This window comes from Neoarius graeffei, chromosome 17 (assembly GCF_027579695.1).
Source record: "Neoarius graeffei isolate fNeoGra1 chromosome 17, fNeoGra1.pri, whole genome shotgun sequence".
Classification (NCBI taxonomy): domain Eukaryota; kingdom Metazoa; phylum Chordata; class Actinopteri; order Siluriformes; family Ariidae; genus Neoarius; species Neoarius graeffei.
Window position 1 is genome coordinate 53,202,898 of NC_083585.1, and position 18,173 is coordinate 53,221,070.

An 18,173-nucleotide genomic window follows, 5' to 3' on the forward strand; every position below is an offset into this window, starting at 1 on the left:
GTACATGCTGGGAAAGCCAGCTAGGGACAGGACTTCAGTGTTGGGCACTTTGTCTTGCCATGATATGCCCAGGATGCAATGGATACTTCTCAGATGGAAGACGTTGAGTCTTTTTTTCCTGCCTGGCATATGTGATCTAAGTCTTGCTGCCGTACAGCAGTGTGCTGATAATGCAAGCACTCTACACTGCCATCTTGGTCTTTTTGGTCAGCTTGGGGTTCGTCCACACTCTAGTGGTGAGGCGTGCAAGTGTTGTAGCTGTCTTCCCAATCCTCTTGTCGACCTCACTGTCCAAGAAGAGGTTGTCAGTGATGGTGGAGTCAAGGTATGTAAACTGGTGGATGGCATCAAGCTCATAGTTGTTGAAGGTGATGACAGGCGGTTCCACTGTATCTTGCCCCAGGATATTAGTCTTCTTCAGACTGATGGTCAGGCCAAAGTCTTCACAAGCCTGAGATAATCTGTCCATCAGCAACTGCAGTCAACGCTGTGTGGGGGTTGCAACTGCATCATCGGCAAACAGCATGTCTCTGATAAGGGCTACATGAACCTTTGTCTTCGCTCTGAGGTGGGCAAGATTGAAGAGCCTGCCATCTGATCTGGTCTGCAGGTAGATTCCCTCTGTTGCTGTGCCGAAGGCATGCTTTAGCAGAACAGCAAAGACAATCCCAAAGAGTGTTGAAGCGAGGACACAACCTTGTTTCACTCTGCTGCATATCAAAAGGCACTGAAGAGCTGCCGTTGAACTGTACTGTCCCCTTCATGTTGGAGTGAAAGGATTCAATCAGGCTCTGCAGTTTTGGTGGGTAGCTGATCTTCGGAAGAATCTTGAAAAGGCCATCTCTGCTGACCAGGTCGAAGGCTTTAGTGAGGTCGATAAAGGCAACATACAGGGGCATCTGCTGTTCTCTTCATTTCTCCTGGAGTTGATGGAGGGAGAAGACCATGTCCACCATTGACCTATCAGCATGAAATCCGCACTGTGACTCTGGATAGACACATTTGGCCAGCTTCTGCAAACGAAGCAAGATGACGAGCAAATACCTTGCCTACAATGCTGAACAGGGAGATGCCTCTGTAGTTGTTGCAGTCACTTCTGTCCCCCTTGTTCTTGTAGAGGGTAATGAACTTAGCATCCCTCATGTTTTGTGGTACAGCTCCTTCTTGCCAGCACTGACATAGGACATCATGTAAAGGAAGAAGGAGGGCAGTCTTGCAATGCTTAATCAGGTCCGGGGGGATCCTGTCACTGCCTGGGGCCTTACTGAGATATTCTGCGGTCAGCTCGGTGTCTAATTCTCCTATGACTGGTAGGCACTTGACAGCATCAAGGGATAAAGTGGTCCCGTAGTTCTCTCTGGAGTAGAGGTTGGAATAGTGTTCCACCCATCTCTCCATCTGCTGGCTTTTATCTGTGATTACTTTTCCCAGTGGAAGACTTGAGGGGGGCCCATCTTGCTCTGGCTTGGTCTGAGGGCCTTCTTGATGCTATTGTACATTCCTCTGACGTTGCCTGTTGCAGCGGCCATCTGGATGGACTTGCTGAGCTCTGTCCAGTATTTGTTGGTGCAGCGTCTAGCAGTCTGCTGGACCTTGCTCCTGGCAGCCAGTAAAATCTGCAGGTTCTTCTCAGTTGGTGACTGCTTGTATTCTGCAAGTGCAGTGCGTTTGGCCTCAATGACAGGTGTCATCTCAGTCAACTTGGCTTCAAACCAGTCATGAGTCTTTGAGGTCTTCTTCCCAAAGGTGGCCAAGGCTGTGTGGTGCATTGTCTCTCGTAGGGTTTCCCACTTCATTGTGGCAGAGTTTCCAGGCTGCAGCTTGCCAAGCTCTTTCTCAAAGGCCATTGCAAACTGTTTTGTAAGGTCCGGCTGGAACATCCTGCTGACATCAATGCGTGGGTTATTTGAGCGGTGGAACTTCTTCGGCAGCAGTCTGATTTTGCAGCACACCAAGGAGTGGTCTGTGTCAGTCCGCACTGTGGTAAGAGCGTGTGTTTTTGCTATAACACTCTATGACACACAATGTTTTTGCTATGAAGCTTGCCTGCGACCCTGTAGAACAGGATAAAGCGGCTACAGATAATGAGATGATATATATATATATATATATATATATATATATATATATATATATATATATATATATGCACCAAACAGGTAAATATGACAACATATTAGGGCCATTGTAAGTTTTAAAGTAGACTGCCTTTCAGATTTTTCAAGTTTAGGTCATAAAAAGAATTTTCCCTGACACGAAATAATTTTAGTTTAGTGGACCAAAAGCTACTGAATTTGAATCACAAACTTCCAATTTTATTAGGTGTTTTATTTATTTATTTATTATATTTTTTGTTGTTGTTTTTTTTGTTTTTTTACACATGGCCCTAAATTCTCTGCTATTTTTTCCTGCTTCACCATGACCCAATTCAAGATACTACATCATGTATCACGTGGTGGGCTTTCCCCGTTCGTGCAAGGCATTGTGGGACACAAATTTGAAACAGGAGAGAAAAATGGAGGATGTGAGTGTGCGAATGAAAAGTGAAAGACCGACTACAGTAACAGAAAGTGAGAAGAAAAGACGTTATGTTATATATGAAGAAAAGGAAATGCAGGACCAAACTAATAAATATCGGCCGTCAGCGAGCACCTCGGTGTGATCAGCTGTTCATTTAGCGACAGAATGATGGAACCGTCAGTGCACGCTCAAAGGTAAACCTGTAGATGGCAGTAATGCAACACTGTGGATGCCAGCTACTGTAAAACCCAAAAAAAGAAGGTAAACCTGTGCATGCACACACACACGGACTTCCTCTGTCTGCTTGACTCCACGAAGCGAGTGATTTCATGCACATTATTTGCTTTAATCCCCTCAAATTAAATAACTTCCCAGCCACAGAATGGCCTGAATTTTTTTTTAGATATTTTAGAAATAAACATTGATCACAATGAACACATTTCAGAGGCAACTAAACTGCACCGGTTTTATGAAATCAAAAGGCTGTCTCGCTTTAAACTAACTAACTAAATAAATAAATAAAATACAGAGCTGGGGGAAGGGGTAATATTAAAAAAATAAATAAAAATCTCAGAATTTCCTAAATTACAGTCGAGGATACTTTAGCTCAAGCATAGCCTCTATACTATGGGAAAACTTTTGGCAACACTACCTACAGTATAATGCCTTGGGCAACACACATGGTTCTAATTTACACCTAATCTTGGCAAGCAGACAAAATGAGCACAGCTAATTGCACAAAGTTTAGTGAAATAACCGGAGTACATAATCAACCACCTACAGTTTCGTACAGAAAAGTCTTTGTCAGTTTTTTGAGCACAATATTGCTTAATTACACCTGAACAGAACTTAGTACATCATATATGTCATTAATTTCTTACATATTAAGATTTTACAAACATGGTCACACACACTTTCAAATTTGTAACAGTTTGCACAATTTAATAATACAACTCAGAAAATGAGGTTTATTTGTTTATTTACCGATTCACCTACTTACTGACTGACTTACTGACTTGGTTACTTCTATACTGATTTATTTATTATAAATGCATATTTTTCACAGTGTAGCTTATTTAGTAGGTTATCTGTATATGGGATAGGATAAATAGGACAAAAAAAGACTGTATAGGGGAGAGCAGGGAGACTTGGGACAAGTTTTCAGCTTTTGTAGATTGTGTGAAATTCTTTGCAGGTCGTGTCACGTTCATATGGCATTAGAGAGTATTTATGATACCCTCTTACCACAACATGAGGAGTTTTTCCAGCTTGGCACACATACTGGCCTTCAGGCTTGACTTCTACTGTCATTTTTTTTTTTTTTTGCAGGGAGACATGAGACACTGAAGGGAGACATGCGACATTATGTTGGGAGACCTTGGGACATACTGGGGAGACATGGGACAAAAAATAAAATACCTAATTTAATCCTACATGTTTAATTTTCATTTATGATCAAAACTTGTACCGTATGAACTGTAAATGTGAACACACGATGCTGGTACAGCAAGAGAAAAATATCAGTTTGCCCAAAACCTGACAAGACAAAACAGCTCCATTCTCAAGAAGGAATGAAATAAGATTAATCCTCATGCAGGGACATGGCTACATTTTAGGATAAAGCAGCTAGAGATAATGAGATCTCATCTCATTATCTCTAGCCGCTTTATCCTTCTACAGGGTCGCAGGCAAGCTGGAGCCTATCCCAGCTGACTACGGGCGAAAGGCGGGGTACACCCTGGACAAGTCGCCAGGTCATCACAGGGCTGACACATAGACACAGACAACCATTCACACCTACGGTCAATTTAGAGTCACCAGTTAACCTAACCTGCATGTCTTTGGACTGTGGGGGAAACCAGAGCACCCAGAGGAAACCCACATGGACATGGGGAGAACATGCAAACTCCACACAGAAAGGCCTTTGCCGGCCCCGGGGCTCGAACCCAGGACCTTCTTGCTGTGAGGCGACAGCGCTAACCACTACACCACCGTGCCGCCAGATAATGAGATGTTTAAACAATTTTATTTTTGTAAACTACAAGAAAAAAATCTGTAACATGATGAACTGTCCCAACTCCCCCCATCTGGACATTCTAGAAGAAAAAAAAAATCCTCCCCCTCCCCACCCCAGAATTTAAGTTTATTAAATAATACTATATCTGGTAACTCGAGGCTACAGACTTCAATTCTTAACAAACCTCCAATTCCCCAGCGTACATTACACCACAGAATGAAGGCGGAGCCAAACTAGAAAATACTTTTAAGTTTTGGTTGATAAAATATTGAACTGGACAAACCTTACTGCAGTGTCCAGCTTCATGGCTCCAAAGGAAGTTGGTTACTCTAAAGGCCAACGTCTAACTTCTGAGGTCATCTAAAACCTGATTGGTTGAAATTAATTGATGGGAATACAAACCGTCCCAAGTCTCCTCTATCCCAAGTCTCCCCACTCTCTCCTATTTATATAGCATGACATAAGCGTATAACTGTTGATTCCTATGTGTGGTTGCACCTATTTCATACATTTTAGCTCTGTTTTTTCTAAGCTTCTGATTTTTCCATGTACATTTGGTGAGTGTTGATTTTTGGGAGTCATACCTTCCTTCATTGATTAGCTCAATAAAAGCCAAGCCAGCATTCTTCTGTATGGAGTTCTGCCATTCCTAGAAAACAAGAGGAATGTGGTTATCAGCTGTGAGTGAATAGTTCAGATATAATATTCCACGGCTGTGCTTGTATTTTAAAAGACATCATTCAATACAGAAATCTTTAGTTTCCCAGCCCATACTCTCAACACATCAACAACTCCTTGATGGTTCTAAATTTGACAAACGGAAAGGTTACACATCCGCGAGCGAAAACCAACACTGCATAAAGCTGAAACAGAGTTCCTGTGAGAGCAGGCATCTTTTCGTCCTGTGAGAACAGATCCGTAAACACAAGAGAGACATAATTGTGGAGTGAAACCGTATCCCTTCGCCCCTTAAATACAGCCATTTCCTCTCTCTGAGCACCAAGTGACAGACCACTGAAGACTTCCATCCAGAGGCCCTTCTGGCTCCACTCGCCCGGAGCGCTGCTGGGACCTGCGGCCAGTTTTATTCACTCTGTCTCTCACACACAAACACACAAAGACATAGAACATGGGTCTGGAGCTGATTAAGAGGCCATTTGGGAGCTCACTCTGGGAAAACTCTGCTGCTCTCCTGTTTGCTCACAAAGGTAGGAGTGTTGGTTTGGAGTTCACAAAATCAGCGAGGGGGGAGGAAAAAGAGGAGCTGAAAAAATGTTTCCAGGTCCTGGGGTGAGGAGAAGACAGGGCTGAGAGCAGACATGCTGAGATGCCCAGAGCAGAAATATGAGTGATGTACTGGAAAAAAAAAAACACTCACAGAGTACACCACTCAAAGACTTCATCGTATCCAGGAGGTTAGGACAGGTCAACAATTCTCTCTGGATTCCAAGAGTGACAGATGCAGACTTCTGTGTGTGTATGTTTACAGATACCTACCGTCTGGTCCAATCCCACAGAAGAGCTTCTGGAGCTCAAACTGCTGAAAAAGTAAATGCTGGCTATGAAAGAAAGGTGTCCGAACGTACAGCGTATCGCAGGTTGCTGCATATGAGGCTGTGTAGCCGCAAACCAGTCAGATTGCCCATACTGACCCCTGCTCACGCCACAAGCACCTATGCACAATAGGCACGTGAGCATCAGAACTGGACCATGGAGCAATGGAAGAAGGTGGCTTGGTCTGATGAATCATGTTTTATTTTACGTCAGATGAATGGCCAAGTGTGTATGCATTGCTTAGCTGGGGAAGAGATGGCACCATGATGCACTATGACGAGCCAGTGGAGGTAGTGGACCAACCAGTGGTCCTTCCTTGGACCACTTTTGGTGGGTCCTAACCACTTCATATCAGCACCACCCCACAAGATCTGCCATTCTGGAGATGCTCAAACCCAGTCAGAAAGGAAGCAAGTGCAGTGTAATTAATAAGGTCAATTGTAAATCTGGGCAGCACGGTGGTGTAGTGGTTAGCGCTGTCGCCTCACAGCAAGAAGGTCCAGGTTCGAGCCCCGTGGCCGGCGAGGGCCTTTCTGTGCGGAGTTTGCATGTTCTCCCCGTGTCCGCGTGGGTTTCCTCCGGGTGCTCCGGTTTCCCCCACAGTCCAAAGACATGCAGGTTAGGTTAACTGGTGACTCTAAATTGACCGTAGGTGTGAATGTGAGTGTGAATGGTTGTCTGTGTCTATGTGTCAGCCCTGTGATGACCTGGCGACTTGTCCAGGGTGTACCCCGCCTTTCGCCCATAGTCAGCTGGGATAGGCTCCAGCTTGCCTGCGACCCTGTAGAACAGGATAAAGTGGCTAGAGATAATGAGATGAGAATGAATGAATTGTAAATCTTCTCTACAGATTGAGACTTGTTAGGCTACACTCACTACAGGTTGTGATGCTTTGCAATGGGTTATCGATGAAAATGAGGCGTTTGGTGACAATGCTTCACAGAGCTTCGGGAAGTATTCCCAAACCTATCCGCAAGTATTTGCTGCTTAGTTTGCCAATGAAAACATTGCCACCACATTTCAATGCATGCACTGAAATGTTTCACAATGTTTTTGGCCACTCACAAAATGGAGACACACCAAAAAACAACTTGTGAAGCTCGGAGAACATTCGCCATGCATCGCCCGATTTGATTGGTAACGATGCGAACAATTTTCATTGCTAATTATTCTCAAATCCATCGTGAGCTAAGACACAAGGTACGCCACCACTCTTGCCAGAGCAGTTGGGGGTTAGGTGCTTTGCTTGAGGGCACTTCAGCCAGTCCTGCTGGTCCAGGGAATCAAACCAGAAACATTTTGGTCCCAAAGGTGCTTCTCTAACCATTAGGCCATGGCTTCCACAATATATTTCATACAGTATGCTTTTTTCATAAATTATGCATTTTCTGTAGACAAGAGCACACCTTAACCAGGCTCAGGTTTATTAATTTGTGGACCATAAGTGAATTGCGTATCAGTGTTATGATTTGATCTCAGTGCCTCACAAATGCACATTTTACTACATTGTGTGAACTCTTGAGCTTCGTGCCATTCTTATTTGCCAGTGGTTGACTTACTGATTCCGGTTTCAAATCTAAATATATCTGGAGCACGAAATTATTCCAGACAAGTCAACCTGTATACATGAATCAATGTCTCAATCCTTGCCAAGACCATTGAAATGCCCTGGTGTATGTCTTTTCATGAATGTGTTAAATGATGTACAAAGATCAGGACTCGGACCTCAAGAATATTAGGTATAAATACAGTATGAATAAGTGAGGGTGATTTGAGATTGACATAATGCAAGATAAGGTGTGAGCACTAACCCCAGTCCTAACGCCAAACTTACACTTTATAAATCGAGTCATGTAAAGTGTTTCAGTTGTGAAAGTCTGTGACCATGTTGAGACTGGGTCTGAAGAAACAACCCTAAACTTGAAGTCTTAATCCTCGCTCAGCATGAGACAATAGCAGAACGCATCTGGTTCCCAAATGTTCTGAGTGACCCCCTGTACCTCCCTCGTCTTCTGTTTCCTTGTGTTGCTGTCCACACCGTGCCTGCAGGCTGCTGTTCATTTGGACCCTGTCGAACCCTTCCTTCAGAACCTCAGATCAAAAAGCGTTCACGTGACAAAAATAAACACAGGAAAAATGACATCAGACTGATCGCGGAAAGCAGACCCCAAATCCAATCTGCTCTGCTTTCAGAGACTCCGCTGTAAAGCTCATCTTTCATGCCATCTCTCTTCGCATCAGGCTGTGAAACAACGCTCCCTGTGGGGAGCCAAATGGAATTGTGAAGTGAATTAACATGTGTGTGCACCTCCAGAAGGTGGTAATATGACCCATCATGTAAATAGAAAGTGTGATCACAGGCGAGAGAGGTTTGATAAAGCCTTGTGAGGGGACAGCTGAGAGAAATATGAGGACAGGAGAGGAACTGGAATTCAGACTCTGCAAGCATTAAACACTGAGTGACAGGAATAATGCTGCTGAACTAGAAGATAATGATGATGCTGATGACTTCGAGGACAGGAATAACAGTGATGTTTTGAAGGACTGGGATGATGCTTGAGATTTGGAAGATCAGGATAATGTTGGGGTTTTGGAAGACTGAAATAATCAGGGGCACACTATCAGGAGAGGTAAACTAGGCAAATGTTTGGGGCCCTGCAAAAAAAATAAATAAATTGGGAAAAGGGGCCCTGATGGCAGCTCATATTGGCACATTTTGGGGGATGGCATGGCCTAACGGTTAGAGAAGCAGCTTTGGGACCAAAAGGTTGCTGGTTTGATTCCCTGGACCAGCAGGAATGGCTGAAGTGCCCTTGAACAAGGCACTTAACCCCTGATGGCTCCCCAGGGTATGTTGTACATCGTTCTGGTTGAGAGTGTTTGCTAAATGCCATAAATGTAATGTAATTTTGCAATGTCAAGGTTCCTTCCATGCCAGGACCTGGTCTTCTCAGGCAGTCTCCCATCTCAGTAGGTGCACTGGGTGGTGTCAATCTCTGCTTCTATAACCTTCAGCCTCTCATACAGCTAGGGTTACAGTGGGGGGAGCTAGTCCTCCGGTAACCATGAGAGTTTGACTCCCCACTCACATCTGTATTGCAGCATACCTTGCCAGATGGCAGTAGGTACCATTTTTATGATGGCCTTTGGTATGACCTGACCACGAGTAGAACTCACAATCTCCCGGTCGAGAGGCAGACACTCTAACCACTAGGTCAGCTCACAGTAATGACAACTATAGACCTCCTTAAGTCTCCTATAAAGGCATGATGCAGTGCACTGTTGTTGCCCCCAAACCCCCGAAGTGGGGCCCCTTCTTGCTACCATTGGACAGCTGAATACCATTAAGGGGCGTACACATAGGAAGAGATGAGCAGCAATGTGGTGACCATAGAACATGGAATTTTGTCAATGAAATTTGGTGACTTGTAATGAAGACAAGCCAAATAACCACTGGTGCTTCAAAGTGGGTGGGTACCAAGTTATACTAAACTTTGAGGTGACGCTATTGAGGTGACTACCAATGGGTGCAAAGGATACCGTTGGCTGACTCATGACCCCAACACTGAGTAATAAATAAATATACAACAGAGATACCTAGGCAACCAGAGCCTGAAATGTCTTCTAGCAACCAAGAGTCAGCTACAAAGTCACGGGTGATGAGCGAATCGCTTTATATGTGGACAGTCCTTTACTAAGATAATCAGCAATCTACAGTGGATATAAAAAGTGTCAACATCCCATTAAAATTACAGATTTTTTCTGATGTAAAAATAAAACGAGACCATGATAAATAATTTCAAAACTTTTCCCACCTTTAATGTGACCTATAACCTGTATAATTCAGTTGAAAAACAAACAAATCTGTTAGGGGGGAAAAACATGAAAAAAAAACATACAATAAGTTGGTTGCATAAGTGTGCACACCCTTAAACTAATATTTTGTTGAAGCACTTTTTGATTTAATTACAGCATTCAATCTTTCGGGGTCGGAGTCTGCCACATCTAGACTTGGCAATATTTGCCCACTCTTCCTTGCAAAAGTGCTCCAAATCTGTAAGATTGCGAGGGCATCTCTTGTGCACAGTCCTCTTCAGGTCACCCCACAGATTTTCAATTGGATTTAAGGTCTGGGCTCTGGCTGGGCCATTCCAAAACTTTAATCTTCTTCTGGTGAAGCCATTCTTTTGTTGATTTTGATGTAGGCTTGGGGTCACAGTCATGCTGAAAGATGAAATTCCTCTTCATTTTCAGCTTTCTAGCAGACATCTGAAGGTTTTGGGCCAAAATTGACTGGTATTTAGAACTGTTCATAATTCCCTCCACCTTGACTAAAGCCCCTGTTCCAGCTGAAGAAAAACAACCCCAAAACATGATGCTGCCACCACCATGCTTCACCGTGGGTATGGGGTTCTTTTGGTGATGACCGGTGTTGTTTTTGCGCCAAACATACCTTTTGGAATTGTGGCCAAAAAGTTCAAGCTTGGTTTCATCAGACCATAAAACATTTTCCCACATGCTTTTGGGAGAGTTGATGTATTTTTTTTTTTTTGCAAAATTTAGCCGGGCCTGGATGTTTTTCTTTATAAGAAAAGGCTTACATCTTGCAACCCTACCCTATAGTCCAGAAATATGGAGAATACAGGAGATTGTTGTCACATGTAGTACACAACCAGTACTTGCCAGAAATTCCTGCAGCTCCTTCAGTGTTGCTGTAGGCCTCTCGGCAGCCTCCCTGACCAGTTTTCGTCTTGTCTTTTCATCAATTTTGGAGGGACGTCCAGTTCTTGGTAATGTCACTGTTGTCCCATATTTTCTCCACTTCTTGATGATGGTCTTCACTGTGCTCCATGGTATATCTAATGCTGTGGAATTTTTTTTGTACCCTTCTCCAGACTGATACCTTTCAACAATGAGATCCCTTTGACACTTTGTAAGCTCTCTGTGAACCCTGGCTTTTACTGGAGGATGCAACTGAGTAAATATCAAGAACATCCTACTAGGACAGCTGAACTTTATTTGGGGTTAATCAGAGTCATTTTAATTGATGGCAGGTGTGAACCCAAAAAGACTGAATGCTGTAATTAAATCAAAAGGTGCTTCAACAAAGTATTAGTTTAAGGGTGTGCACACTTATGCAACCAACTTATTATATGGTTTTTTTTATTTTTTATGTTTTTCCCCCTAACAGAATTTGTTTTTCAATTTAATTGTACAGGTTATAGGTCACATTAAAGTTGGGAAAAGTTTTGAAATTATTTATCGTGGCCTCATTTTTTTTTTTTTACATCAGAAAAAACTATTGTTTTAACTGGGTGTGTACACTTTTTATGTCCACTGTACCTGTAACTGTCATATATACAATGTTAGGTGTAACCATCAGTGCAACGAAACTAAATATAAACACCTTTAGCCTGTATACTCAGATACTGTTGGTTGTTGAGTATTTGATTTGTTATTTATTTGTTTACTTGAGTTTTCTCACATTGCACTTTCGGTGCCAATACTGCTAAGCCTTTAAAAGATACTCACCTAACGTCTACACACGGCTAGATTAACCATGGTTTCAGGAAGAGCGCCTGGTTTAACCGCAGCACAACCAAACAACAAATGCATATTTACTGCTCTAGATATTAGCTCACTGAAGTAACATCTTGGCACATTGTCCACCAAGAAACGACCCTGTTTAGAAGCTGGAGAGTCATGGTCAGCATAAAATGTTTCATCAGTTGCACCTTGCACTGGGTCAGCACACTCACTGTCTTAGCTGACAGAAAATTGCAACAGTTAAATTGCTGTAACACAAAGTCGGTTAAATATTTGTCTTGGCTGTTTTTATGGCCAAGCCAACATGCAAAACATATGGTTTGTAGGTACAGTCAGGCAGCACAGGCAGGATAAATCAATTTGTAAACAGTATAATCTTTATGGGTGGCACGGTGGTGTAGTGGTTAGCGCTGTCGCCTCACAGCAAGAAGGTTCTGGATTTGAGCCCAGTAGCCAACAGGGGCCTTTCTGTGTTGAGTTTGCATGTTCTCCCCGTGTCTGTGTGGGTTTCCTCCAGGTGCTCCAGTTTCCCCCACAGTCCAAAGACATGCAGTTAGGCTAATTGGTGGTTCTAAATTGTCCATGACCAAAAGCAAGACAGAGGAATGGCTGGCCAGCTGTACTTGGCCAAGAAACCCAAGGAAAGGGACCCAACCCAGAACACATTGGATGGGCAAAGAAGAAGATAAGGTCTATAAGCCTTGCCTCACCTCTGAGGCTGGAAGTGAGTGGGGGCAGATTGTGGGGTCTCCTTGGGCCCACCACTGGAAATAACACTGGTATATTTTGAAAGACTGAGATAATGCTGGTGTTTTGGCAGATTTTGTTTTGGTGTTTTTAAGGACATTACATTACATTAGAGGCAGTTAGCAGACGATCTTATCCAGAGCAACATACAATGTACCCACAGCACCCTGGGGAGCAGTTGGGGGTTAGGTGCCTTGTTCAAGGGCACTTCAGCCATTCCTGCTGGTCCAGGGAATCAAACCGGCAACCTTTTGGTCCCAAAGCTGCTTCTCCAACCTTTAGGCCATGGCTTCCCCGTTGGAAACAAAATACATTTTTTATATAAATTATTTCAGTCAGCTGATTATTTTTACCACTGAACTACCAGCTTGAAATTTTGAAGTGAAATTTGAAAATATGAAAATGTCACTGCGCTGAGCTGCACTTCATTTTAAACAGAATTAAAGAAAGTGATTCGTACTATGTTCTCATTCTTTTCTCATTCTCACCCTTTTTCTAACTAACCTACTCTTCACCAGATTATTGAAAAAAGAACCTGAACTTTTTTGAGCATTCATCCCAAACTTCCTTTCAAAGTTCTAGAAAACTCCCAACCAACAACAACTATCTCTATCACAAATTGACAAACTACAATAAACTTTATAAAGCGATTAACAAGGAAATTCTGAAATTGCGGGGTTATGAAACGTCATCATTATACATTAATACAAGATGTTCTTGACAAAAGTCTATTGGGCCCTTTCCCTGGGCACAGCCATCCTGGATTAGCCAGATACATGGATGTATTAGGAGACGAAAACGAGGGTGGCGATGTGTGACGTAGGATTTCTCACGCCTTCCTCATTCCATCCTGGATCCAACATTGCGTGCAGCCAAAGCTATTATCACCCTCCATTTTTTTCCAAGCATTATTTTGTCTGTGTATTACATTTGAAGTCATATAATTCAAGTGGTTTGTGAAGGAGTAGTGTCTTCTCAAAGATGGGTAAATGCACCGGGACTGTCATGGCATCATGACTATCCTTAGAAGGAACCAAGACATTTGGCTGAGTGGCTTCATCAAGTAAAGCGAGAAAACTTTACTCCTGGAAAAAGCAGTAAACTGTGCAGTGAACATTTTACAGAAGATTGTGGATTTGTGGAGGACTTGTATAAAAAAAAACTGGGAAGAAGTGAGACACGAGGCAGAAACGACAACTGAAGCCAGACACGATCCCGACTTTGTTTCACCACAAAACACCGACAACATACGGTACCATGTCACGCATCAAACGGATGGAAGATAAGCAGGTAAATATATTTTTGTAAATAAACAGGCAATAAACTAGCCTCTACTTTATTTTGATTCCTTTTCTAATCCTGCATTGGCATAATTTTTGTGGAGAAATGCAAACAAATTGACCGAGAAGTCACGCTAGACCATAGTATTATACTATAGTCTAGTATAGCATGCACTTGTACACCTCTGCTGTGCTCGTGGAAAATGACATCACGCATGATGGAGTTAGGGTGGCCTCCTTGACCAAAAAAAAAAGAAAAGAAAAAAATAGTCCCGTCAATTTTCATCACTTTAGTGGTTATATTCTTCAGAACAAATTCAATATGCAACTGTTTTATAAAAGACAGACATAAAGACTGACTTTTAGCTCAATTTGTTTATTTGCGAGATACTTCCTTTAAAGCCAAAACCTAAAAAACAACAGCACGTTTTTCTCCTGTGTGCTGATTGGCTGAGCACTCCTACCCCTCCTCCACTCTGGAGCTCAACCTTAATGCATTCTCACAAATTTGCGGTGTCTCAATCTGACCTGTCAAGAGCAAGAACAGGCACTCGGCTTTTATCTTCCCTTCACCGTTGTCAACATCTGGAGGTCCTCCAGTGGTAAATCTCCTCATCTCTGCAGTCCATCCTTTAAGCATGTTTAAACTGTTACATGGAATCGACCCACATGACCCCCAGTGCAATTTCTGCCACTATGCAGGACGGAGACACGTCTGCATCGGTCTCAGATGAATCAGCGTGATTAGAGAGCATAAATAACAACAACAACAAAAAAAAAACCTGGCTAGATGATTATCACTAATTTATTCATAAAAGCGACAGTTTGCAAAGCAGAACAGGGTGAAAGGTCAGTGCGGAGAAACCCCTGCTGTCTGGGAGGATTAGAGGCGAGACAAGTGAGGCAGAGTTTGAGTTTGTTGGTACTGAGGCAACGTCTCTGCCTACTGTCGGCTGTCTGAGTGGAAATAAACTGCAGTATAAAAAGGACTGTGAGAAGCTCTATGGTGTTGTAAAGTACAATGAATTGAGCAAGGTTTGTAATACAACCCCGATTCCAAAAAAGTTGGGACAAAGAACAAATTGTAAATAAAAACGGAATGCAATAATTTACAAATCTCAAAAACTGATATTGTATTCACAATAGAACATAGACAAATGTCGAAAGTGAGACATTTTGAAATTTCATGCCAAATATTGGCTCATTTGAAATTTCATGACAGCAACACATCTCAAAAAAGTTGGGACAGGGGCAATAAGAGGCTGGAAAAGTTAAAGGTACAAAAAAGGAACAGCTGGAGGACCAAATTGCAACTCATTAGGTCAATTGGCAATAGGTCATTAACATGACTGGGTATAAAAAGAGCATCTTGGAGTGGCAGTGGCTCTCAGAAGTAAAGATGGGAAGAGGATCACCAATCCCCCTAATTCTGCGCCGACAAATAGTGGAGCAATATCAGAAAGGAGTTCGACAGTGTAAAATTGCAAAGAGTTTGAACATATCATCATCTACAGTGCATAATATCATCAAAAGATTCAGAGAATCTGGAAGAATCTCTGTGCGTAAGGGTCAAGGCCGGAAAACCATACTGGGTGCCCGTGATCTTCGGGCCCTTAGACGGCACTGCATCACATACAGGCATGCTTCTGTATTGGAAATCACAAAATGGGCTCAGGAATATTTCCAGAGAACATTATCTGTGAACACAATTCACCGTGCCATCCGCCGTTGCCAGCTAAAACTCTATAGTTCAAAGAAGAAGCCGTATCTAAACATGATCCAGAAGCGCAGACGTCTTCTCTGGGCCAAGGCTCATTTAAAATGGACTGTGGCAAAGTGGAAAACTGTTCTGTGGTCAGACGAATCAAAATTTGAAGTTCTTTATGGAAATCAGGGACGCCGTGTCATTCGGACTAAAGAGGAGAAGGACGACCCAAGTTGTTATCAGCGCTCAGTTCAGAAGCCTGCATCTCTGATGGTATGGGGTTGCATTAGTGCGTGTGGCATGGGCAGCTTACACATCTGGAAAGACATCATCAATGCTGAAAGGTATATCCAGGTTCTAGAGCAACATATGCTCCCGTCCAGACGACGTCTCTTTCAGGGAAGACCTTGCATTTTCCAACATGACAATGCCAAACCACATACTGCATCAATTACAGCATCATGGCTGCGTAGAAGAAGGGTCCGGGTACTGAACTGGCCAGCCTGCAGTCCAGATCTTTCACCCATAGAAAACATTTGGCGCATCATAAAATGGAAGATACGACAAAAATGACCTAAGACAGTTGAGCAACTAGAATCCTACATTAGACAAGAATGGGTTAACATTCTTATCCCTAAACTTGAGCAACTTGTCTCCTCAGTCCCCAGACGTTTACAGACTGTTGTAAAGAGAAAAGGGGATGTCTCACAGTGGTAAACATGGCCTTGTCCCAACTTTTTTGAGATGTGTTGTTGTCATGAAATTTAATATCACCTAATTTTTCTCTTTAAATGATACATTTTCTCAGTTTAAACATTTGATATAGAATTTTAAAAATTAAAAATATGGAATTTTGAAACTTCCACATCATTGCATTCCGTTTTTATTTACAATTTGTACTTTGTCCCAACTTTTTTGGAATCAGGGTTGAAATCGTGATATTTAACGGTCATTCCACAAAATCCAGTCGTACATGAGCTGATACCCGATGAGGCGCGTAGCACTGAATTGACTATAACCCATGTACAACGAGATTGAGTGGAATAACTGTTTTATTCTATCCACATTCAATGGACTTTGAGAAACAGGGCATTTTTAGTTTTAGTTTTTTGCAAATTCGATCAATAAAAACTTTATACAAAACGTTTAACAAAATAATTTCCGCTTAGAATGTAAACAAACCAGCAAAATGATCGGAGCAATTTGTGAAAAATGCGATAATAATTCTAGAAAAATTAAAAAAAAAAGATATATGTTCTTACCATGAAATACTTTTATTCCATATTTTGTTGCTTTTTTTGGGGGGGGGGCTTTGTTTTCGAGTAGAGTTTTTCTTTCGTCCTTGGTCGCTTCAGCAGCACGCTCCGCTATTTTGTTTTTCTCTACTCACGGTATACTGTATGAGCTGATATCCTAGTTGTAGAGTAGCCAATCAGAGCGCAGGGTTGCTCATATCCAGTGAATGTGGACAGAATAACAGTGGATATTTGAAGCAAAGAAGAAAAAGACACATTTCGAAATCGTTATTAATGGGTCTCCGTGCTCAGGTGATCTCTGTGCACATTTGACAACAGCTTGTTCACCTTTTTCCGTGTCAGTATTTCTGAGCAATGAATTAAAAAAAAAAAAAGTTTTATGAGTACATTTCCAGCCAAACATGCTCTTCAACCAGTTTTCTGTCGAACTCAAACTTGATAAATGGACTAATAGGTGCCAAAGTGCCCTAACCATACCAATAAAGAAAGCTGGAACGCTTTGATCTTATTGAGGGTTGAAAGCTCACAGTGCAATATCATGTCAACCCGAACCTGATAATAAGCATCAATGTACATAACCCAAGCATAAAGGGCTCAAAAAGCCCAAACTATTACATTACTGCAATAAATTTCTACCTTGGCTTTTCTTAAAATCAATCCTTTTTCATTTTCAGTCCAGCATTTCAGCTTTGCCTTGAGAGAGAGCGTGTAAATCATGGCCTGTGGAGTGCTGGCTCCAAACATGCCCTGATGCCTCCAAAAGGACATTGGGCCTGCTCTCCGGTTTCACCCCTCCTGGTCCTGATCGATAGATCAGCCCAAGCTTTTACCCTGGGAGCATCTAATGGCAGGAAGTCGAGGAGCCAGCGTAATGCTATCTCTGCATCAAGGGAGGAAGGGAAAAGGAAGGGAAGAGCCGAGAGATCTTGACACAGTTCTCAGTAATAACTCCAGCACACACAGAGCTCCCAGGCTCACTCATCAGCCATAAAAACAAAAGAAATTGCAAAAAAAAAAAAACAAGACGAAACTTCAAAAGCACAGGAACAGAACAGCAGGACTTGCGCTGAGCGCCACGCTGTCTGGAGGCAGGAACTTTTATCAGGGCCTGCTATGGATGTGCATAACTGCATGAGCATTAACTAAATCTCCTCCTGAGTGGCGTGTTCAGAGATATGGACAGCACCAAGGTGCCACTGGCTTCCAGAAAGCCCCACGGAGCTCAACAAGCAGCAGGATCCTCCAAGAGAGACGCTGAGGTAATGGTTTCCTTATGGGCTCGCTGGGCAAGACTGATGGGCTGACAGAAGGTATGTTAAATATCTCCTCCTCTGACAGCAACACTGGGAGCCTGACCCTTTTGAAAGGGAAGGCTTAACAAGAGACCAGGGAGATCAGTGGGCTGTAATATGTCACTGGGAGTTAAAGGACTGCTGGGAAGCTCCTGTAGGATCGTATGCCAAGTGTACATAGGGCTTGTCTGGGGCATCTTTTAATATGTTCGACAATAAAAGGTTTGGAAACGTTTAGAAAGAGGTCGCTCTTGG

General features: G+C 42.7%; 1 protein-coding gene across 1 annotated transcript in view; it reads right to left on the reverse strand.

Moving 5' to 3' along the window:
- The window catches only part of nbeab (neurobeachin b), a 793,085-nt gene that overhangs the window by 409,345 nt on the left and 365,567 nt on the right, over positions 1-18,173 (reverse strand). Inside the window, exon 34 of the mRNA XM_060943557.1 lies at positions 5,122-5,186. Within this exon, the coding sequence (XP_060799540.1) occupies positions 5,122-5,186 (65 nt within the window). The remainder of the gene's footprint in view (positions 1-5,121; positions 5,187-18,173) is intronic.